Source organism: Lissotriton vulgaris, chromosome 3_1, assembly GCF_964263255.1.
Source record: "Lissotriton vulgaris chromosome 3_1, aLisVul1.2, whole genome shotgun sequence".
NCBI classification, from domain to species: Eukaryota; Metazoa; Chordata; class Amphibia; order Caudata; family Salamandridae; genus Lissotriton; species Lissotriton vulgaris.
The window spans coordinates 466452216-466476938 of NC_141689.1; the positions used below are offsets into that span (position 1 = coordinate 466452216).

General features: G+C 49.9%; 1 protein-coding gene across 1 annotated transcript in view; it reads right to left on the bottom strand.

Moving 5' to 3' along the window:
• Positions 1–24723, bottom strand: part of LOC147726626 (5'-nucleotidase-like) — a 1080701-nt gene that overhangs the window by 1015152 nt on the left and 40826 nt on the right. The window contains exon 2 of the mRNA XM_086962959.1: positions 13791–13942. Within this exon, the coding sequence (XP_086819085.1) occupies positions 13791–13942 (152 nt within the window). The remainder of the gene's footprint in view (positions 1–13790; positions 13943–24723) is intronic.

Genomic DNA, 24723 nt, shown 5'->3' on the forward strand with positions numbered 1-24723 from the left:
TTTTTTTTGTGTTTTTTCAATATTTTTTTTTTTAAAACCAAAAAAATGAAACTGGAACCCAAAAAGTGTCCAACAGGAACAAAAGAATGAAAAAAAAACTAAGGTTGAGGACAGCGATGCTCCTGCTTCCTGCGTTTTTCAGGTCGGTAGACTGTTCCCCATAACACAAAAGTTTATCTCAATAAATGCATAGAATTTTAACTTCATCAAAATCAGCATCAATTTGTGGGTGTGGACCGCTTGCTGAGAATGCTGCTGCAGCAGTTGATGTGCTTGGTGCAGTAGCAGGTGGGTTGTCCTGCAACCTCCGTCTTGCAGCTCGAGCAAAGTTGTTGGGGTGCAAGCTCTTCACGTGTCGCACCATATTTGCTGTGCCAAAGGAGTATTTTTTAGAGGAATCATCCCTTGAAAGAATTGTCTGGAAAATATTACAGGCTACGTTTGGAGCATTAACCTTTTTTGCCCTTCAGGAAAAGTAAAAAACTTCCAAATTAGAGTTTTTTTCTTCTTTTTTGGAGGTTCTTCAGGATTGAAATCTCCCTCTGATGAATAGTTGTAAGATAAGTCCATAGCGGTTATTATGGTGATCTTCCTTCAATTTGACAGGATTCTCAGAAGAGATGCTTCTTCTTAGAAAGTCAAAGTAGAATGATTAAAATGGGATGGAACTTTCAACAGTTGGAATAGGAAGTGTTATGAACCAATCAAATCTCTTCTTTTAAAGTCACATGGCTTTGCGTATGCTTACGGTGGGCTTACGGTACTCTTACGATGCGAGTACGCATGACATTCCACCGGGATTTGTGTAATTGCTTTTAAAAGAAATATACGATTGTTAAAAGTTTTACAAAACTGTTTTCATAATTATCCCAGATAATTTTTACCCTTAGTATGTACATTAAATACATAAATATATGTTTTTAAACAATTAAAAACATTGGCGTTTTTCGCGTATAGGGCACCGTACATGACGTCACATGGAAGCTTTGATGTGACGCGTAACGTCAAAGCGTATTCGTAGCGTATGCGCGGGAACGCGCAGAATATGATTAGCAGTACAAAGTATGGTCTCAGTGTCAAATTAGAGCACAGGGTGCGCTACGCGAATGATTACAAAAGGTCACTCATTGGAGATCCGATTCTGGGCCTGCCTCTGCGCACATGATAACCCCACACCCGTCTCTCTCTGCTATTAATTGTTGGTGCACAGACTCACACTTGCACATGGCGGTGCACCCCCGCCCACACTCCCCAGATGTCACCACCTAGTTTTCTTGCTATTACTAAGCCTGGAAGCCAATACATTAGCCAATGGGATGTCCCTCAAGGCAGTCATTCTTGTAGAGCGCGAAAACGCTACCAATGTCAGCCCCCGCGGATCCCATACATATAATGCGGGCAATGACGTGAGCACGCTTTCTTTTGCCTGCCTGTGCTGGGATGACAGACAGACTGTCGTCGTCGATTGTACTACGAACTGTTTGCTCGAGCGGAGGAGGACTCGTGACACTCGACGTGGGGTTTCTGCTGCTGCCGCCCAGCCAGGCCACCATAGGCGCAGTGGTGGCGGCACCCGCGCCCAGCCCACCCCAGGCTCAGCCAAATCCCCAACCTTTGAAGACAAGACACGAGACGGCAGAAGCAAAGGTAAGAGAAGCCGTCACAACATCAGCCTCCGCTGTAATTTGTACCTGCATGATAGTATTTTTTTTTACTGCGTCACTTGGCCCTCTCATCTCGGTTTTGCTTTATTTTTGTGCGCAACATGCTTTGTGCTTCTTCGTATTTGCCCCCCTAATCCTCCCATGACTTTTGATATTTATTACTGCCTCATGTGGCCTTCCCAGGCCTCTATTCTAATTGATCGTCCTAGGCCTTTTTTAAATAAATTGTGCGTGCATGAATTTCTGGGTCGTATTTTTGAACTGGGTCACGTGATTTAGCCTGTACTGTTATAAATTGTGCGTTCATAATAGTATTTTTTTTACTGCGTCACGTGCCCCTCCCAGCTCTGTTTTACTTTATTTTTGTGGGGTACATGCTTTGTGCTTCATCGCATTTGCTCCCTCCTAATCCTCCCGTGACTTTAAATGTTTATTGCTACCTCACGTGGCCTTCCCAGGCCTCTATTCCTATTGATCGTATATGGTTGATCGTAATATTTCCTTCTGTGTCACGGGGCCCTCCTAGGCCTTTTTTAAATAAATTGTGAGTGCATGAATTTCTGTCTCTTATTTTTTAAGTGTGTCACGTGATTTAGCCTGTATTGTTATAAATTGTGCGTTCATAATAGTATTCTTTTTTACTGCGTAGCGTGGCCCTCCCAGCTCTGTTTTACTTTTTTTTTTGCACAACATGCTCTGTGCTTCTTCGTATTTGCTACCCCCTAATCCTCCTGTGACTTTTAATATTTATTACTGCCTCATGTGGCCTTCCTAGGCCTCTATTCTAACTGATCGTATATGGTTGAACGTAAAGCTCGTTTCCGAAACAACGACAAGTTATCTGTCAAAGGAGAGAAAATGTAGTATGCAGCAGGCGCGCAATACCCATTAGGCTAACGGGACTTCAGCCCCCCACCCATCGTCTGTGTCTCTTCCATGTTTTAATGTCCTTTTATCTCTCTCTTTCTTACTGTCTCTCACATTGTTTTTCTTGCTTTTTTACAGTAATGGACGCTGCTGTTTCCACTGTGCCGTATAAAACCTTACCCGGGTTTAAGTGGTGAATTCTTTTGGCTACAGTGAAGCCTGCTTCAACCCTCTTTTAATCATGTCTATGGCACTAGGTGAGCAAACAAACTTGTTTCCGAAACAACAACAAATTATCTGTGAAACGAGAGAGTCGATAGTGTGCAGCAGCTTGATTGTGTAGAAATGTATAATTACCGCAAAGCAGTGACAATAGATAGCTTACAACAGTCTGAAGAACAGATCTACAAGCTTATTGTGCCACTTTTGTGTCACTTTTAACATGGGAAAAGTGGCGCAAGGAGCTTGTAAATTTGTCTAACTTTTCAAAAAAACCTCTCAACTCCAGACTCTGCTAGACAGTTTTAATGTTGTTTTCTCTCTCTTTCTCACTCTCACACCCTGTGACATCATTTGTCATTCTCTTTTAAAGTTATAGACACTGCTGTCTACTTTGACGTGCAGAAGCAGAGTTGAATTGCAGTTGTGAACTCTGGTGGCCGCAATGTTTATACATGGTAAGCACAGCGGCCTAGATATACAATGCCTCCATTGCAATGCATTAGAAATAAATCTGTGTATTTACAATCCCGTTGTGCCACTTTTGTTTCAGTAACGCAATAGGCACTTCCATATAGACACCACTTGAACGCGGGACTATAACAGAAGTGAAATGTACCAGGCACACTGCACACGTAAAATCGTAGTGTTACCTTGACTTGTAATGTTTCACCTCATTTACTCACATCTACATAATTTTAAAGTCCAATTTTCTTTTTTGTTTTGCAGATTACCTATTGTACGTCTTTTGGAGTCCACATCACAATTTGTTTATAATGTTTCATTAAAGTTATTTTTGTACTTGTTTATTATATGGTTATCATTAAGTTACGTTTACAGTTATTGTTGTTTTAATAATAATTAATAAAAAAATGACATACTTCTTTTTGGGGGGTCAGGGGGGGGTAACGGTCCACAATAAAAATAATATTTATAATTCGAAGTACTATAGTAAGATGTGCATTGAGTGGGGTTGAAAAGTACCAACTGTACAATAAGTTATATTTTCTCTGGATGGACTACAACATAGAAAAGAAATCAAACTAAAACAAAACAATGTGTACCACATTTACAAACCTCTTGCGACATTTTCCTGCGCAGACCTTAAGTGTATTGGCCTCAAAAACGCCCTTCAAAACACGGAAACAATCAACCCTCAAGGATTTCTATATTGTATTAGAGGGGCTGCGTGGCCCTTCGCCTAGTGCCCTGGAGTCCACGACGCCTACACCCGGTTGCTGCAGTGTCCATTGGGGGGAAACAGCCATTACAACGCGGTCATAAGCACGCGTGATCGTCACCACGAAGCCATTAGCACGCATATGGCTTTACCTCGCATGCTTTTACAACTAGTATACATTTACCACCCATGATAAAGGCATAAGCATGATAATGGCTTTCTGGTGACGGACACGCGTTGTAATGGCTGTGGCTTATTTGTTTCAAATTAGTTTTTAGGTATGCGTGTGACCAAGTCTGATAAAATCGGAGGCCAAGGACAAACACCGTGGTGTCTGTGGAAGGAAATCTCATCGATCACAGAAAAGATAGGCGGAGGGTAAAATGAAAGCAACAGGTATAATAAAAAATAACGGAGGAAAACGACTAAAATGGCAGTGCACGGAGTACTTTTGGTGCCTCTGCAATACGTTTCAAATAAATATAGATAGAAAATAATTATTAATACATTACAAAAGTATAGTAGCGAATGACACACACGGCCGGTGAAAAGAAAGCGCCAAATTTAATACCTGAAATGAGGACAGCTTTGCTTGACGAACTTGAAGAAAAAGAAAGAAACATGGGCTTGGAAACGAGGCTGCGCATGCATAGAGAGTACAACTGGTACACAAAAAATAACGGAAAGTTTCACATACTATCATAGAAATATAGCTCTTTTTTTCACCAGTAAAGTTAGTTCACAAAAAGAACAGTTTTTTTTTTTAAGCCTCAATACCCCCACGATCCCAGACGGCTCCCTGCGTCCTTCGAGAGCCGGCATTGCTTTGTCAGAGAGAGCAGCTTACATGCTGCGCTCTCTAACGAAAAGCAATCTGATTTCCTACTTGAAAGAGAGAGCAGATTAACTTACGATCTCTTTCAAATAGGCAAGTGATTTGCTGTGGTGAGGTGGGAACCGCGACGCTCCCGCCCTACCATAGCAAACAGCTGTGTCCCGGGGGGGGGGGGGGGGGGGGGGGGGGTAGGCACCCCGAGACCCTGGGAGGTGGTGGTCATCAAGGGCTCCAGGAGGGGGGCCGCACGACCCCCTCCCAACATTAAAAATCCCCGGGGTGCAGGTCCCCGGGGCTGAAAGGTCATTTTACATATTACTGCCCCAGGAAGGTGGCAGTCCCCAGGGCGTGTACGGGGGGAGGGGGAGCTGAAAACTTTTTTTTTTTAAACCCTGAGGGGATGGCGGTCCCCGGGACTGCGGGGGGCCTTACAAGCCCCCCATTATGGAAAAAAATTGCCCCCGGGATTTGGCCCCCCGAGCGGCTAATTAGGAATAAAACGGACTTCTAGTTTTTTTTCATTTTCCACCACGCACGCGTACTATACGCGCACCTCGCGATTTCTTATTTAAAAAAAAATAAATTGAAGGGACCTAAAGATCCATGTGGAACCTCCTGAGCAGGCCTTGAAGGTCAGGATGTTTCTACACTGCCCCCTTTCCTTATTTTTCAACTTTGTTTTACTGTTTTCTTGTGACTCGGTTCTACCGAGGCACAAGATGGCTGCCAACACTTCCTGGTTTGGAGCGTTGACAGACAGTTGACAATCAATAAGCATGCAGCTCGTGCTCGTAATTGTACGAATTTCCCTACGCGTGCAGTACTTCGTCTCTAGATAGCACTATGATTTTACTTTTGATTTTCTCAGGAAATACTGAACGGATTTACACCATTTAAGAAAAAGCACAATCTGCGAACCGAACTCTACCTCTCTGCCAGATTTGATGTAATTCCGTTCAGCCGTTCGGACTGTAGCCCTGGCGCAAGGTCCCTATGGAAAATTGCATGGGGAAAACTCGTTTTGGGACCCCCTTTTTTCTCGGCCCCCACTTGACGAATCACCCCCAAACTTTCAGAGAAGGAGCGGAGAGGAGCAGGCCATTTTCTTGGAGAAAGATTCGTCCACCGGCGCCAAATTTAGTGTATGTATATATATATATATATATATATATATATATATATATATATATATTTCTTTTCCGAGGAGAAGAAACGAAGGCCACGAGGGGAGATCAGTGAAAACAGCAGCTTAATTTCAAGGGTCCCAGCGGTGGCGGATGCATTTCGGCGAGTGAGCCTTCTTCGGCGCCCCATGCTGTAAGGATACTGTCCCTCATTAACTCCTCCTGTTAAAGTTTCTGCTCGCACCTGCATCTCCTCCCCCTGGCAATCGGCTGACCAATCAGAGTTCGTGTTGAGTATAGCGAACTTCTAGTCCCAGCATGCAGTGTGTTTGCATTGTAGAGATGGTCGCGTAGAGGAGTGAGTGAACATAGGATCGGTGCAAGCTTTGCAGGTGAGTAGGGCGGATCGAGGAACAGAAGAAATAGCAGCGTTCCCTCTGAGTCCCCTCTGACTGCAGCGACCAGTCGCATCAGGTAGCATGTAGGGTGGGGGCAGTCATATGTGAGACTGGGTGCCCAATTGAGATAGAATATCTCGGTCCTCTCTCGTCTTCCTGACGTTTCTGGCAGACGTCGGAATTTCCAGTTCCCTGGATACAAGGTATATATATATATGAAACTCCTCAAAAAAGAAGAAGAGGCCACGTATGGGGAACTCATGGAGGCAGCTTTATTTAGCACAATGCAAATGGCGAATGCATTTCGGCTTCCTAAGCCTTCTTCAGCGCGAACAATGTCTCGGAGTAGCAAGCACCAGCATGGGTTTAAGTGTCCAGCCACTAGCCGATTGCAGGGCTCGACAAATCGTCGACCAGATGGCCGGACTTCCCTGGAAGTCCCGATGAGGTGCCATTTGCCTCCCGGATCCCAGCCAGGGTTCCAGGAGGTCGGGCACATTTGCGCTCTGGGTCCCTTCTGTCACCTCGAGTGCACGGATTACAAGAAAAGGGGGTAATTTTCCTCCGGATTAGTAGGTGCTAGGGTATGCCCAAACACCCTCCCGGGGCTGGTGGTTCCCTGCTGGGGACCAGATGGGCGATGCCCGGGCAACACCTCCCAGGCATCCGGGGCTCCCTTCTCCGGGCCGCAGAGTGGCAAAGTACCCGGGACGGGCTCCATGGGTCCCGGGCCCTGGAGCCCCGGAGCCCTGGAGCCCCCGAGACCTGAAGCCCAGCAGCCCCGGAGCCCTGGAGCCCCGGAGCCCTGCAGCCCCCGAGCCGTGGAGCCCTGCAGTCCCCGAGCCCCTGCAGCCCCAGAGCCCCAGAGGCCCGGAGGCCCGGAGCCCCGGAGCCCCAGAGCCCTGCAGCTCCTGAGCCCTACAGGCCCGGGGCAGGCAGATTGGCGTCATTTCGGTCCCGGCCATCTGGTCGCCCGCAATGCTTTCCTGTGGGGCGACTAGATGGCCTGACTTCCCTGGAAGTCCCTATGGGGTGCCGTTTGCCTCCCCGATCCCAGCGAGGGCTCCAGGAGGTCGGGTACTTTCGCGCCTTGGGTCCCCTCTGTCACCTCATGTGCACGGATTACAAGAAAAGCGGGTAATTTTCCTCCGGATTACTAGGGAGAGGGTCAGTCGGACCTCCGTGTGGTCTGGTGATTCTGAATCAGGGGAAGGGGGGACACTGCCTCCCAGGCTGGTGAGTGGGACTCCATGATTGGAATAGGCACCGAGGCGAAAATTATCAGTTCCGTGGGATTTTGAGCCCAAGACCCGCCGAGGCGGGGAATTGAACCCTGGTCCCGGGCTAGACCTCTGCATCAGGGTCTGCTGCTCTAACCATTGGGCCACACTTCTCCACTGCATGGCCGAGTGCCCGGGACGGGCTCCATGGTTTTCCCGGTAGTCCTCCCCATGGTGTCCGTGGCTTTAGGGTGCCCGGGACGGGCTTCATGGGTCCCTGGGTTAATCTCCCCTGGGGGTTCGGGTCTCCAGGCCAATGGCATGGACGAGTGCTCCATGGTTTCCCCCGGTGTTCCTCTTCCGGGTGTCCAAGCCCGAGAGCTCCAGCATCATGTGGAGAAGTGTGGCTCAGGGGTTAGAGGCGGCAGACCCGGAAGCTGAGATCGGCCCTGGACCAGGGTTCAATTCCCCGCCTCGGCGGGTCTTGGGCTAAAAATTCCACGGACTCCATAATTCTCGCTCCGGTGCCTTCTCGACTCACGGGTTCACACTCTGCGACTCTGGGCAATAGCTTGCTTAATCTCCACAACGGCCCCTCGCGGCGGGATGCCTGGCTTTCACCTTGTGGATACCCTGCCGGGGTTATCTCACAGGGGAATACCAGGACGGATTCTCTAAGCAAGCGCCGGGAAACCCACTGCGGGTAGCTGTGCGCTATATAAGCTCAAATACATTTACATTTAAATCCCCACCTGTGCCTGAGGGCCAGCAGCCGGGGTCTCCGAGCCAAAGCCCTGCGTGGGCAGGCGGGAGCCCTGCCGCGAAGGCCTCGAGGCGGCCCTTTCGGTCTTGGCTATCTGGCTGCCCTGACCCCCTCGGCCTTCTGGTCGCCCGCAATGCTTTCCTATGGGGCGACCAGAGAGCCGGGCTTCCCTGGAAGTCCCGATGAGGTGCCATTCGCCTCCCGGATCCCAGCCAGGGCTCCAGGAGGTCGGGCACGTTTGCGCCTAGGGTCCCCGGAGCCTCACGGTGCACACTTGTTCCCAGAAAGCGGGGTAGCCTTCCTCCGGATTACTAGGGACAAGGTACTCTGGGACCCCTCTCGGCCTAGCGGTCCTTAGCCGGCAGCATGGGTGGGCCAGGATGTTGCCCCAGCCCCGGGTCCGTTCCTGGGCCTGCCGCGTGGCAGGAAGCCCTGGATGGGGTCCGGGAGGGCCCGGGGAGGTCTCTGCGCCTCCGGGCTCCCAGATGGGTCCAGGGGCCCGGCCGGGCCCCGGGTCGGGTGCCACTGCCCTGGGCCCGGTCCCCCGGCCTGCCGCACTGCCAAAGGACCAGGACGGGGTTCCGTCGTGCCCGGGGAGCCTCCCCTCGCTCGGCTGAGTTCAGCAGCTTCGGCCGGGGCCCCTGAGGGCCCGGGGAGGGCGGCCTCCCCATCCCGGGCTCTGTCCTTGGTCCTGCTGCGTGGCAGGGTGCCCGGGACGGGGTCCGGAGGGCCCGGGGAGGCTTCCCCTGCGCCTCGGGGCTTGGGAGCCCAGGCTGAGTCCAGGGGCCCGGCCGGGCCCCCGGGTCGAGTGCTACGGCCCTGGGCCCCGTCGCTCGGCCTGCCGCACTGCCAAAGGCCTGAGACGGGGCTCCGTTGTGCCCGGGAAGCCTCCCCTTGCCGGGCTGAGTTCAGGAGCTTCGTCCGGGGCCCCTGTGAGGGACCGGGGAGGGCGGCCTCCCCATCCCGGGCTCTGTCCTTGGTCCTGCTGCGTGGCAGGGTGCCTGGGACGGGGTCCGGAGGGCCTGGGGAGGCTTCCCCTGCGCCTCCGGGCCCGGGAGCCCCGGCTGGGTCCAGGGGCCCGGCCGGGCCCCGGGTTGTGTGCTACGGCCCTGGGCCCCATCCACCGACATGCCACACTACCAAAGCCCCGGGACGGGGCTCCATTGTGCCCAGGAAGCCTCCCCTCGCTCGGCTGAGTTCAGCAGCTCCGGCCGGGGCCACTGAGGGCCCGGGGAGGGCGGCCTCCCCATCCCGGGCTCTGTCCTTGGTCCTGCTGCGTGGCAGGGTGCCCGGGACGGGGTCCGGAGGGCCCGGGAAGGCGTCCCCTGCATCTCCGGGCATTAGAGCCCAGGCTGGGTCCAGGGGCCCGTCCGGGACCCGGGTCGGGTGCTAGGCCCTGGGCCTCCGGTCCCCAACCCACCCGTTCCCTGGCACCAGCTCACTTTTTCGTTGGGGCACAGAGTGACATAGGCTGGCTTGACTTTCGTGCCCGGCCATCTGGTCTCCCGGATCCCCTCGGCCATCTGGTCTCCCGGATCCCCTCGGCCATCTGGTCTCCCAGATCCCCTCGGCCATCTGGTCTCCCGGGTCCCCTCGGCCATCTGGTCTCCCGGATCCCCTCGGCCATCTGGTCGCCGGCAATGCTTTCCAATGGGGGCGACCAGATGGCCGAACTTCCCTGGAAGTCCCGATGAGGTGCCATTTGCCTCCCGGATCCCAGCGAGGGCTCCAGGAGGTCGGGTACTTTCGCGCCTTGGGTCCCCTCTGTCACCTCAAGTGCACGGATTACAAGAAAGGGGGGTAATTTTCCTCCGGATTACTAGGGAGAGGGTCAGTCAGACCTCCGTGTGGTCTTGCGATTCTGAATCAGGGGAAGGCAGGACCCGGGCATGCCCGGCAGGGCCCCCAGGGGCCCGGGTACGTACCTGCCGCTCAGCCCCCTTGCCGATGGGCCTTTTCCTTTGAGTTTGCTCAGGCAGGCCTCCGCGAGGTCTGGCCATGCTGAGACGGGGCCAGGCAGCACCCGGGCCCGCCCGCCGGGGCCCCCAGGGGCCCAGGAACGCACCTGCCTCTCAGCCCCTTCCCGATGGTTCCTTTTCTCCGAGTGTTTTCCCACAGTCCGACCTCCGATAGGTCCGGTGGTTCTGAATCTGGGGAAGGCAGGACCCGGGCCCGCCCTTCGGGGCCCCCAGGGGCCCGGGTACGCACCTGCCGCTCAGCCCCATCGCCGATGGGCCTTTTCCTCTGAGTTTGCTCAGGCAGGCCTCAGTGAGGTCTGGCCATGCCGAGACAGGGCCAGGCAGCACCCAGGCCCGCCTAGCGGGGCCCCCAGGGGCCTGGGTACGCACCTGCCTCTCGGCCCCTTCCCGATGGTCCCTTTTCCTCGGAGTTTGCTCAGGCAGACCTCCGTGAGGTCCGGGGATGCCATGAGATTGTTTCCCCCGTCTGTACTCTCTGATCGATTGGGCACTCTCGGTCTGTTTAGGGATGGACTGCTTGGCCAGCCTCGGCTGTTGTTTCAGGCAAAGAGCTTCCACCCCACATGGACCGTCCGACTCGAGGGCCTTCCGCCTGGCGGTAGGCCCTTCCCCCAGCAGAGCGAAGGCCGAGTGGCCCCGGCAGCCCGTGCCCCCCAGTGGTCTGACCCGAGCAGGAGGGGTTGGGTGGCGCCAGGCTTGGATGCTGCTGCCCAGCGGGTCCGTAGGCCCCGTGCGCCATGCCGCCACCCCCCTCTGCCCAGCACGTTTCCACAGCAGCTCGGAACGACCGTTCCGAGGGGTGCCGCCGCCGCAAGGCTCCGGCACCACTGCCTCTCACTCAGGCTGCGCCTCGGCCCGCCTCTCCCTCCCGGGGGAGACGGCTGTGCCTGCCGGAGCCCATGCGACCTCGCCACTGCTCCGCACCCCTGCAGCGAGACCTCCCGCCCAGGCGGGGCAGGCTCCTGGCAGGCTCCAGGCAGGCTCCAGAGAGACCGAAGGGGTGCGCGAAGGTTGCCGGCCGGGGAGATGGGCACGCAGCTCTCACCCCATCGTCAGGTGCGGCTACCTGGTTGATCCTGCCAGTAGCATAAGTGGCCCTTCTTGCGCGGCAGGGAGTCCCGGAAGAGAAGGGGCCAAGGGCCTGTGAGGGGACCTCGGCTCCTCTCGGTGGGAGGCGTGCGTTAAGGGGAAAGCCGCCTGGCTCTTCCCCGTCCCGTCGCCTCCGACCCAGGCAAGGGGCGGTGGTGGGTTAATCGCCAGCCCGACGGCATGGCTCAGGGCCGCCCCGGCGGCTGACGTGCAGGTGGAGCAACCCTCCCTTGTTGCCAGGTACCCCGGTTTGACCTGGTCCCTCGCGGCCGGGCCGAGGGGGTTAGAAGACTCGCGCGGTCCCTCCCGGGTTACCCTGGGAGGGACCGGCGGCTGTGGGGCTGCCTGCTCCCGTCGCACTGGGAGCCCCTCTTCCTTCCTTGCCCCCCTCGGGGGCAAGGAAGGAAGTAACTCCAAAAACCATGCTTGAGAAGGCTTGGACTGCTGAGGATAAGGAAGTGCAAACCCTGCAGCAGTAACGCTATTGTAACCAATAGAGTAACGCAGTTAAAACATAGCGATGCTGCTAAAGGTCTTTTGTTTTTAAGGAAAAAAAACATAAAATCAACACGATCAAAGAAAAGAAAAAAGGTCACATATAAGGACAGTGTGGTGCCAGACTTTCAGCAATACAGATAAACCTGATATTTCTCGGATAGGGATCTTTTTTAAGTGTAGCCATGTAAAGGGTACAGGCTAAAAAAATATGGTTAAAAGGCAGGCAGAGTTGACTCTTTTACGTAGGGACTCATTCATATAATACATACTTGGATGCAACGAGGAAGGGTATGAAGCAGTCGTGCATTTGTTCATAATATTTTACTTGTCTGCACAGAGGTTCAATCAGAAATAGGACTAAAGTAGATTTGGCGGTAAAATGGACTGCTGAAAGTCAGTTGTGGAGTCCTTTCTTGATGGAGACCATTGAGGAATTTATACAGCAGATATCGTTCTAATTAACACTACCAGTAGTGATGCTTGGATTGGTACCTGAAGTACAACTTGAACAGAAATCTTATGTTAAATGAAGATTAGGCATCTGTGGTGTATGTACGAACCCACCAGCTCATCCTCTTATTAATGATGGCTTTTGTCTGTTAATGAAAGTGTTAACATGCATCTGTTTCCATCAACTGTCATCAGCATCCATCTAACGTGTATCCTATATTGCAACAGCAGCTTTTCTCCACAGCTCATTTTAGTGTTGTAATAGTGAATTACGGTATCACTTATACTGCACCAGAGAGGCCACATTCATGTCCTTGCTGTGTTGCTTCTTCTGCTACTCCGAGTACTCACGTGATCAAATGTACCAGCCCACTATGTTCACACTGGCTACTGTTGCTGATGAGGCAGACTATGAACATAGAAGGGGCAATATCCTATTGAAAAGTGACTTCTAAGCTGTATAACTTTCTCCATGTTCAACTTCCAGCCTACATCGAGCATAATGGCAATTGATCAGGCCTTGTTGCACTGTCAGTTGTGCCTACAACTAAATCTACAAACAAGTTTCATCAACATGGTAAATTTATCTTCGACTACTATTCTCTACAAACAAACCTCAGTCACATTATAAATACTAGACCCCCCTTCAAAATATTCCAACAATTAAAAAGCAGCTTTGTCTAGTTAACGTTACACAGCAGGTCATTTTTTGCGTCCTTGCCTGACAAGGACCATAATGTACACAGACCATTTTTCATCATTGGAGATTGTATAACAATTGTCTTCTAGTTTTGCCCACAGATAAACAATGGACCCAAATGCAATCTTTCATCAACTTATCTCGAGCCTACCTTTACTCATAATTGTCATCTCTAGAGTGGACTACTGCAATCCTATTCATGGCAAATTTCCGTGTAAGATCATGGGAAACTCCAATAGGTACAAAAATATGTGACTTTCTTCATAGTCGGTCTGAAACCATCATGCCTAGAGCGTTCCACTGGTGTCGATAAATACAAAATACTATGCTTTATAAAGACTCTGCATGCTCATCCTCGATTTGCTTAGCGAGTTTGGTGATTTCATGCCACCAGACTAGACATCTACTGTTTGCAACCCCCCCTCCCAAACGTTACTATGCAAGCCACTGCGATAAAACAGTTAGGTGGGTAGGGGGTATCAATACATTCTCAATGTTCATACCTCTGGTACTGCCTTTGTTTCCCACCCTTCCTACGTAGCAAAATCGGTAAGTAAAACAAAGAACTGAAACTGCCAATCTTAAGGCAAATGTATGGACCTACCGGGATCTTCTACCCACTTAGCTACCAGATGTCCCACATATTCAGTTTGTATGTGTGCCCACATTCCATACTGCTGCCTCAGCTCGAAAAAGCCACTCTAAGTGGCAGTGTCAGAACTCTATAAACATGGGTCATATTTGGTATGCAACATATTCAACTTGCCTTGTCACTAATTTCAATTGTGATACATATGTACTTACCAAACACTGCAAAATGTACTCCAATTGAGTTGAGGATGGAAATCATGTGTATACCTTTTGTTATCGTACTTACAACCGATGGATTTAGGCAATCTCCGCTGAAGATAATGAGTGGATTCTGGGAACTGAATTTTTTCACAGCTGTTGCAAACCTATCATGAATGAAATAATTCGTTTGCCATTACAGAAAATAAATGCAGTTACAGATAAAAAACGGTTTTGACATAAATGCAAGCTCTCATAACTGAGTGTCATTTCTTGTATGTTATAAACAAATTAGCCAGATTATTTAAAATTGATCACTGTATAGCCAAAATAAAATACAATTAAGTACCAAGCAGCAAATTTTAAGAAAAATCTTACAAAGTATACATTGATATTTCGACTTTTTTATTGTACTTTATTTGTTTGTATTTTTATTGAAAGGTATATATATATATATATATATATATAATATATGTTTTTAAATTTAATTATCACTCCAAAATCCTCCTAACGTTATCAAGGAAGACAGCACTCATGGGGGGCCGGTTCCACAGTTTATTCATGAACCACAGGCACAGACGCTTTTCGGCAACAGCCTTCGTCGATTTTGGAGCAATAATTGGATATGCGGGAGCACCCCCGTATTGTCAGCACCCGTCCACAAGTTCACCGTGCTGGTGAGTGTGAAGCTCGAATATATATCAGCAGTACAAAATAACCGGTTTTGTTAGAGGGATGATATAAAAGAAAGCATTATGACATTGAAATATAAAAGGAGATCTCCCTCCTTTCCAAATATATAACATTATAAAAAGAAGGGTAGTCAGTAGAATAGAGAAGGAGAGGAAAAATAACCAGAGAGCAGTATCAATTGTCTGTGGCCATGTCTCTTTTTTAACATAGGCTCTACAAACGGCCTTTTAACCAGAAGCAGGGTCCTGTCCTTGTTTTTAGGGGGGAGGGGGGGAGCAAGGAAGGGGGTAGGAAAAGAGGGAGGTGAGGGATAAAAGGAGTGTGTGACATAGCAAGTTTTAACAAAGTATCATAACACAAGTGAAATCAAATACAATAACATAAGGAGTGCCAAAGGTTTGTGCAGGGTCCGAGTCACCCTGGGTTGGAAAGCAAAGTACCTTTCAGTTCAGGTCAGGTAGCCGCATGGATTATAAAACACATTTTAGATTAGGGTAACCTAAAGGAAAAAATAAAATCTGAAAGTAGTGCCTGTAACATTGTGAATATGAGCAAAAAATGGCAATACTAATAACAGTAACTATAACATTCGTACTGATGAGTGCATTGGTTAACAATGGTCTCCTGTGACTTGTCAGGCTCGGGAGGTCTGCTGTGTCATAAGATAAGACTACATGACAAGGTGAAGGGTGAGTGAAGATTTTTGATGCTCCCATCTCTGAAGCGAAACAGCAAGCTTCTGTTCCATCTGCCCAATTTTTTCAGCAAGTAGCCCTGTGGCATATTGTTAAACTTGTCAGATGTTCCAAGAAGTGGAATATACTTTATAATAGTAGGCTTTACAAGCTCGGTCCTTTCCCTCTCCTTTGTATACTGATCATACAAAGCCCTTTTTACTAGGTTCTTATGGGTACAGTCAATAGTTAGGGGTGATGAGAATAGGTGCCCCTTCTCCACACTTACTAAACTTTTCTCTACTGCTCTTAGCCAAGGTATGTGAATAGCCCGCTTGCATTTTAAACAATCTGTTATAATTTCGGGGGTGTAAGAGGCAGCAGGATTCCGCCATATTTTCAACCAAAACAAGGCGGGCCTCGATCTTATAAAATCCTCCACATATGGGAGACTCAATTCCCTATGACAAACAAAAGTTGGAGCAGAAATCATCCCCCCCAGGACCTTCCTACAAAATCTATTCTCTTCGGTCTGAATGTTGGTACAATTCGAATAGCCCCAAACCTCTGCACCATAGTTTCCTGTTGGTAAACATTGGGTTTTATAGATTTGTAACAATGGTACTATTACCTCGGCGTATTTAGGTTGCCGGAGGCTAATGATGGAATTAATGGCTTTACCCATTTTCTTCCTCCCACTGCCAACATGCGGCTGCCAGGAGCCAGAATCTAAAAACAACAGACCTAGGTAAGGGAAAGTGCTTGTGCTTTTTAAAACATTATTCCCTGAAACAATATGACAGATTTTATGATTTTTTGGGCCGCAGGACATTATAAAAGATTTGCTAAAATTTGTGCGTAGACCAAGGTTGGCCATATATGAAAAAAAAACAGTTATTAAAATGCGTAATGCATTGGGTGTGCGGCCCATAAGGACTGCGTCATCCGCGTAAAGAAGTAAGGGAAGTGGTTTTTTATTAATATTCGGGACATCACTAGTCAATTTACATAAAGAGTTGCTCAATTCATTTATGTACAAAATAAAAAGCAGGGGGGCCAGGACACAACCTTGTCTGACCCCCCCTACCAATTAAAATGTCCCCTGAGACTTCACCGTCACTATTTATTCGAACGCGTGCTTTCAAGTCACTATGTAAATGAGCAAAAAAATAAACAAGTGACTCATCTAACCCATAATTTAGCAAAACAGACCATAGACGGCAACGATTAACAAAATCAAAAGCTGAACTGAAATCCATAAACCCCAAATACAAAGGGGATTTTTGGGCAATGGTGTATTTAGCCAATAATAAATTTAGATTTAAGCATTGCTCAACCGTCCCTACATTGCTTCTGAAGCCTAACTGATATGGATGTAAACGGCACCGAAACAGCAGTCTTAACTGCCATGGAGGATCTTCGCATGCGTGCAGACAGGGGCCAGCCAGTGGCATTGATACTGTTGGACCTGTCTGCCGCATTCGACACGGTCAACCATGGTAGGCTGCTGCAGAGACTTGGTGAAGTGGGAGTGGAAGGCACTGCATTGCTCTGGTTTCATTCCTATCTTCGGGACAGAAGACAGGCTGTCTCTCTTCCCCCTTTTCAATCCACTTTTGCACCAGTACCCCAGGGAGTCCCTCAGGGCTCCTCCATTAGCCCCATCCTTTTTAATGTGTACCTCATCCCGCTAATCAAACTGATACAATCCTTTGGGGTCAAAACAATAAATTACGCGGATGACACACAGCTCATCCTCTCGTGGGAAGGTGAAGATGCTATTCCTTTCTCAACCTTCCACGACTGCCTAAGAGAGACGGCTGGATGGCTACACAGAAATTCCCTCCAGTTCAACTCCGCTAAAACGGAGGTCCTGTTTTGCTCAGGCACTAAGATACCCCGTCAGTTGCCGAATGAATTTTGGCCCCCGGAGTTTAGAGACAAACCTCTGCCAGTTCCTTCGGTGCGCAACCTGGGAGCCATGCTGAACAACAAATTAAGTATGGAAACCCAGGTGACGAAAACTGTGGGGATCTGCACAGCCCTGCTTCGATCACTGCGCAAAATTATGCCTCTTCTCCCGGCACAAGCCAGGGCGTCGATAGTCAGGTGCACGATACTCAGTCGCCTTGACTATTGCAACGCCCTGCTCCTGGAGTCTCCAGTCACGATGATGGACCGACTACAGCGAATTCAATCTGCCGCCGCCAAGCTGGCTCTTGGCTGGACGAGGAGGGCCTCGGCCACAGCAGCTCTGGCTGAGCTACACTGGCTACCCTTAAAACAACGAGTGGCCTTCAAGTCCCTCTGCATTGTCTTTAAGGCTCTGCACGGACTTGGACCCAAACCTCTGCAAGCCCTGTTTCTGTGGTACACTCCTGCCAGAGACCTACATTCTTCCTCTGCCTGTCTGGTAAAGGTACCCAGATTCAATAGAACCAGAACAGGGGGCAGATCCTTCAGTGTTGCAGCGGCCAAGCTGTGGAACAGCCTGCCCACTGACATACGTCAGATATCACAGCTTCTTCCATTCAGGAGACGTATCAAGACCTGGCTCTTCCCTAAATAAATTGTCCGTCTGACTGTTCTCCCGGTTAACCGTTAACAGAGTAATTTCCAGCGCCAGGAAGCCTGCAAGGTGTCAGTCGCGCTTTACAAATTCTCAAAATAAAAAAAAAATAAAAAAATCATATTTTCCTCTGCCCTGGTCCTAATCTTGTTAAAAATAACCCTTCCTAAAATCTTCAAGGTATTATCTATTAAAGATATGGGGCGATAACAGCCAGGGTCTAGTCTATCGCCTTTCTTGAAGATTGGCACGATGATGCTGTTTGACCAGGTTTCCGGGACTTGGTTGTTAGATAAATTATTAAAAATATTGCACAATAAGGGTGACCAAAAATCGGGTTCTGATTTAATTTGGTCAATGGACAATCCATTGGGACCAGGTGCTTTGTTACTTGCACTTTGGAAAATAGCATCTTCCACCTCCGTTATTGAGATGTTCAGTGCTGTAGAGGGGTTGTAAGTTACTGTTAATGGCTGTGGTGCAGCGTAAATGCTTGAAAAATGGTCCACCCACCTATCCCCTGGTATATTGCAGTTTATGGGGGTAATGATTGATCCAAATGATCTCAAATTCTTAACCTCACCCCAGAATCCAGCGGTATCTCTCAGTGCCACTGTACATGCAAGGGATTCCCAGTGATCTTTTAATAACTCTTCTGTTCGTGTTTTTACGGTGCGCTTATAACTTGACCTAAGTCTCCTCACCAAAGTCTGATCCCGCGGATCCCCTGGACGAGGGCTTACCAGTGATGGGCTCCTGCTCGTCCCCCCTGCACAGTTGGACTGCCAAAACAGGGCTTCCCTTAAGGCCCAAAGGGTATTAGAGCAGCCACCATGTTGCGCAGGTCCAGGGTGGCACCTCTGGGTCCCTTGCCCCAGTCTTCAAACAGACACGGGGTGCCATGGATTAAGAATTCCTGTTTTAGCGCTGCAGTGGGTGTCGGGTGACTCTTTTGCTCACCCTTCGCCCCTGCTACCGTTGGAACCTATTGCTCAGACCCGGCCGTCACCAACAAGACGGGGAGGCTGTGGTCAACCTCCGGGCCCGGTCTCCGTCTCCGACAGGCCCGCATATTGACAGAACTAATCCCCTGACTGAGGAGAGTGGATTGACCCTCACCACTTCATGGAGGCCTGCTTCAGGTTCCTTTCGACCGTCTTTGTGCTCCTCCAGGACGATCAAGGCAAGCTGGCTGCAGGAGTCACAGATGGGGTGAAGAACCTTGTAGTCCTGCAACCACTGAATAAGGAAAACAGCTCCAACATTTATGACCTGCAGGTCCGAGCTGCGCAGTTGGAGAACAGGGCAGAGGATTTGGAGGGCTGTTCCCAGAGAAGCAACATTTGACTTCTGGGTCTCTCGGATCGTGTCAAAGAATCAAACCCCCTTGCCTACTTGAACTCTTGGTTTTGCTCATTCACCCCGGCTTTTGAGCTAACTACCTTCTACTTCTTGGAGAGGGTGCACCCAGGTTCCTCGTCTGATGTACGCAAAGCAGCTCCACTTTAGGGACAGGGACAAAATATTTAGAGCGGCCAGAACAGCTGGACCTCTGAGTAGAGGACAAGGTTGTTATGTTGTTTCCAGATTATGCCCATACCGTCCAATGCCAGTGCTTCTCCTTCCTGGAAGTCACGCGCCCTCTCCGACATCAAGGAGTGCAATAGTCACTGCTATTCCCCGCCCGACGCAAAATATTTTGACGGGACCACTGTGTTTTTCACTGTCCCTAAGGATTGGGCAGAGCAGCAATTGGGTAGACCTGTGGCGGGTCTGGCTGAGCACTCGGAGGGCCAGTGAGTCAGGCAGAGAGGAGGTTGGAGGAAGAAAAAAAAAAAAGACAGGTCGGAGCGTGACAGAGCCCCCATCCCGGATCTCGCCCACCGGTTCCCCCAATCTGGAACAGACGGGAAGACTATCCAGGCGGCAGCAAATTTGAGCCCCCACTCAGCGAACTCTGACGATGACAGGAGCCTACACCTGATCTCTGAGGAGGAGTCTCTCCACTCCGACGATTCCTGTGGCGACTCACAAACACCACCGACTAACTCCCCAGACAGTGGATACCCTCATCTAGGCTCTTCACCACAGGACCCCATCTAGAGCGAAAGTCGGCTGGTATACTGCTGTTTGAAGTCCATCTCAATGGCTGATAACTTTATATTAGACTTTGATGGGGTCTTAGTTGCTCTACGAGCCCAGACATTGTTTCTCATCTTCTTTCTAACCCACACAGTCCTCTAAAGTACACAGTAGAACTGCGGTTTGGACAAATCACCATTTGCGATTTTTGAAGTTCTATCACCCCACCGCACTGGGGCCAAACACTGCATGGTACCAGAGATACTGCACTCCAGATATCACCGCCTGCTGGCACACACCGCTTCAGATAACACATGACCCCAACCTCTGACATTAGATACCGTACCCTCAACACTTGTGGCATGCACACTGCTAGAAAGCGCTTTGCTGTTTACTCATATCAAGAGACAGAAGGTGCAGTTAATCTCCTGTAAGAAGATTAACTGCGAGGGAACTCGACCACCTGCGCAGGTGCGAGGGGGTATATTCTGCACCTACGACTTACTCAGTTTACGCTTAGAGGGCACTGGTGTTGGTCTGTGTAGGAAGCGGACTCCGTATATACTATCACAAAGTAAGAAATAGTGTGCACAGAGTCCAGGGAGTCCCAGGGGAATAGCAGAGGCTAAATTAGGTAAGTATCAACAACCACTTAGAGTGGTATGCCTAGATACTACACCGGGGATCTCACAATACAAGGTATGTAAGACTTTTCTTGATCTTAAAGCACAGTTACTTTGGTTTCATGCAAAAGGTCAACTCGATACACAGAGAAAATGTTTAGAACAAAACTCGTAACATTGGTTCCTGTGGGAGAAAAAGGATTAAATGTTCACAGGTAAGTAAACGACTTACAAGTGGGAGTTTTGGGAGTTAGGACCAAGGTCTAGGGAGGCACTCAAATTGCACCACCAGCAACACTAGGGCTTCCGGGTGCAGAGCGCAGGGCCCAACATTAGTAAATATGCTAAGGGGGCCTTCAGTCAGGGGCCTCTTACGAGCAGGCCACTCTGGTGTGAGAACAAAGCTACTGGAGTTAGGGTCAGCACTGCAGGGGTCAACAATCAGCACAGGAGGGGCACCACCAGCAGCATGTGGGGAAGCAGAGTGCAGGGTGCCAAGGAGATGTCTGGGACACTATGGATTCCAATGGAGATCTTCAGTTCGGCAAAGAGGCTGCTAGCTTGGCAGGGAGACTTCCTGAAGGCAACCACCAGCTGGAGAAGTAAGTTGGATTCTTGGGGGTTGCCTGGACACAGTCATTTGGGCCACCCAAGGTCGTGGGGCGTGAGATCCAGGTGTGTCTTTTGGCATCAGGTCTTCTTACCAACTCTGGTCACAGTCGGAGAGACCCTTCAGGTGAGGCCGCAGACGTCGTCTTGAAGCTTGAGAGAGGTCAGGGATCACCATATCCCAGGTTAGGATCGCTAGGGAGACCTCCTCGTGGGGTTGGGCCATTCGAACTCGGGCCCTGGCTGTCGGGTGCAAAATCGCAGAGCTGCCTGGATCCAGATTCTGTGGTTGAGTCCTTGCTTAAACTAATCCGGTACTCACAGGAGACAGATTCTGTTAGATGAGTGCAGGGCAGGTCCTCCAGGCTCTGGGGGTCTGCAGCACTCGCCGAGGTTCGCGCTGTAGGCAGGTTAAAGTCAGGACAGGCTGGTAGGGCTGGGGGCAAAGCAATATGTGTCCTCTTCTTCCTGGGTCAACATGGCTCTTCGGTCCTCTTTCTTTCTTCCCCGAATCTGAGGAGGCAAGGATCAGGTTTATTTTATATTTTCCAGAGTTTTATATAGCGCAAACTTGACCCGAATCGGGTATCAGAGCGCATTACATAGAACCTGTTGCATTACATGAGGACCAGTGTTCCCTTGAAGGTGTGCGCCTGGGCGCCCGCACACCTCAGTGCCCCCGAGCGGGCACTGCTGTGTGTGTGGCGCGCACACACATCTCTGAGAGCATTCGTGCTGCCGAAGCAGCGTGAAAAACAGGCATTGCTAACTTGCTGAGGAAGAGGCATTCAACAAGTGCTACCACCCAATGAGGGAGCACTTGCTAAATTTCTATTGTTTTCTAGAGTGCGTGGTGGGGCTCATTGTGTTAAATACAGAGCATCATGAGCTGCGATAAACACAAATGCTTTAAACAAAAACACACAATCTGCCCTGCAGCCACACTCTGGAGAACACAAGAAATGCAGCAACAAACACAGCGTGTGCTTTTAGAATCACCTAAAAGCACACTCTGTGTTTGTAGACTTGCTGCATTTCGTCTCTAAACCCCTTCGATGTGTCGGACGCGCTGGTGCCGTCCGACGCATCAGTGCTCATGTGCGTCGGAGGGCTCCCGCACGACGCTATGGCACTGGGAATCCCTCTGGTGCGGGCACCAGAGGGATTTCCTTTGCCCCTTCAAGAGCCTCGGGAGCTGGGGAAAGAGCTTTCCCAGCTCCTGAGGCCCCTCCCAGGGTTTCTCTGAAATGACGATCAGCGCGCACGTCACGCTGAAGTCATTTCAGTGAAACCGAAACTGAAATGAGCCAAGAGGCTTATTTCGGTTTCCCTTTCCACGTGCTCAGGGGGCTATCTCAGACCCCTGAGCACGTAGAGAGACGGGAGAGGTATCGTTGGAAAGGGGAGAATCTGCCCTTTTTAATGGTACTCCTCCCCTCTGGATCCCTGCTTGGGGATTGCCCGGGGAGCCCCCAATTTGCCCCTTGGAGGTCAGAAAACCCACTAGATACCTGGGATTTTTCTTTACATAATAAGGGGTGGGGTGCCACAAACTTACAGTCTTTGGGCAGATGGGGGTAGAAATCGAGCCAGATACCAGGGATATTTTTTTAAATTATAATTAGGGTTGAGGCTGCCCAATATGGGCATGCCACTGCCCCCAAACCTCCGCCGCAAAGCTACAGTCTTTTTGTCCCTCCTGGGGGGCAAATTGGGACAGAAGCACCCAATCTGCCCCCCGAAAGCCCACTAGACACCAGGTTTTTTCCCCCATAGAATTTAGGGGCCATTTCCCCCATCCCTCCTCCCCTACAAAATTCCAGACTTTCTGCACCCCCCCCCCCCCCCCCAGGGGAACAGAAATCAGCCTAGATGCCAAGGATTATTTTTTTGGGTAGATCCGGGGTGGGGGCTGCCCAGAATGGGCATGCAAATGCCCCCAAACTAACCCCCCAAAAAACCGTTCTGCCCCCCCAGGAGGCTGATGGGGGCAATAGCCCTTGATCTGCCCCCGAGGGGGGTAGAAAGTCCAAGAGGAACAGACTTTTTTTCCGGAATGTACCTCCCTGTGGATTTTGGAACCTAGGGCAGCAGGCACCTAGGGAAACATAGCAAGCCTATATAGTTTTGAAAACTAGACACAGAGGGGAATCCAGGATGGGGTGACTTGTGTGGCTCTCACTAGGTTCTGTTAACCGGAATCCCTTGCAAAATTAGTTTTAGAAAAAGTAATTTTCCTCAGATTTCTGTGGTGGAAATTTCTGGAATCTGCTTGGATCCACAAAATTCCACATACCCTGCGTTTCCCAAAGTCTTCCGAGAAACATGGTACCTCACTTGTGTGGGTAGGCCTAGTGCCTGCTACAGGAAACGGCCCAAAACGCAACATGGACATTTGCACAGTGAAAACTGCCCCTTTTTTGGCAAAGTGCCTAGCTGTAGATTTTTAACCCTAGCTCTGCGGCAGCTAGGGAAACCTAGCAAACTTATACAGTTTTGAAAACTAGACACCCAGGGGTATCCAGTATGAGGTGATTTGACAGGTTCTGTGACCCAAAATCCCATGCAAATCTCAAACTTTGTCCCAAAAAATAAATTCTCCTCATATTTTTATGTTGGAAAGTTCTGGAATCTGCGTGGATCCACAAAATTCCACCCACCTCGCGATCCCCAAAGTCTTCCGAGAAAAATGGTACCTCGCTTGTATGGGTAAGCCTGGTGCCCGCAACAGGAAACGGCCCACAAAGCAACGTGAACACCACATTTTCACAGTGAAAACTGACCCTTTTTTTGCAAAGTGCCTAGCTGTAGATTTTGAACCCTAACTCTGCCGGCACCTAGCAAAGCCCAGCAAACCTATAAATTTTTTTAAACTAGACATCCAGGGGAATCCAGGATGGGATGACTTGTCTGGCTCTCACCAGGTTCTGTTACCCAGAATCCCTTGCAAACCTAAACATTTGTCAAAACAAACATATTTTCCTCACATTTCTGAGGTGGGAAGTTCTGGAATCTGCGTGGGTTCACAAAATTCACCCACCTCGCATTCCCCAAAGTCTTCCGAGAAAAATAGTACCTCACTTGTGAGGATGGGTCAAGTACCCGCAACAGGCAAGCGCCCAAAACCTATTGAGGCGACATCAAAATTACCTATCACAAAACAACCTTGTTTTGCAAGGGGTGTCCCATGAATTTTTGACCCCGGGGTCGGCGGCTATCTACGGAAACCTACCAAACCCACACAATTCTGAAAACTAGACACCCGGGGGAGTCCAGCAAGGTATGGCTTGGTAGGTCCCCCAACTTTTCCCAACCCAGAATCCCCTGCAAACCTCAAATTTTGATGAAAAAATAAAAAGAATTGTATGTACCTTTAGAATCCCCATGATGTTGGAAGAAAAGGATGCAAATTTGGCGTGGATAACTTATGTGGTCAAATAGTTACAGGGGCGTAAGCGCGAACTACCTCAAATAGCCAAAAAAGGCTTAGCGGGGGGGGGCGAGGGAGGCCTAGCAGCGAAGGGGTTAATAGAGCTGGGCTGCGGGGTGACTGTGTACCTTTTTTAAAGTTTTCATGTTAACTGCAGCTCATGAAGGGCACTGCCAATAACATGACAACGTTAACAAAGGCACACAATCACCCCAAAGCTGTACTCTATTAAGATAAGAAATGCAGGAAGCCTACAAACGTGGCATTT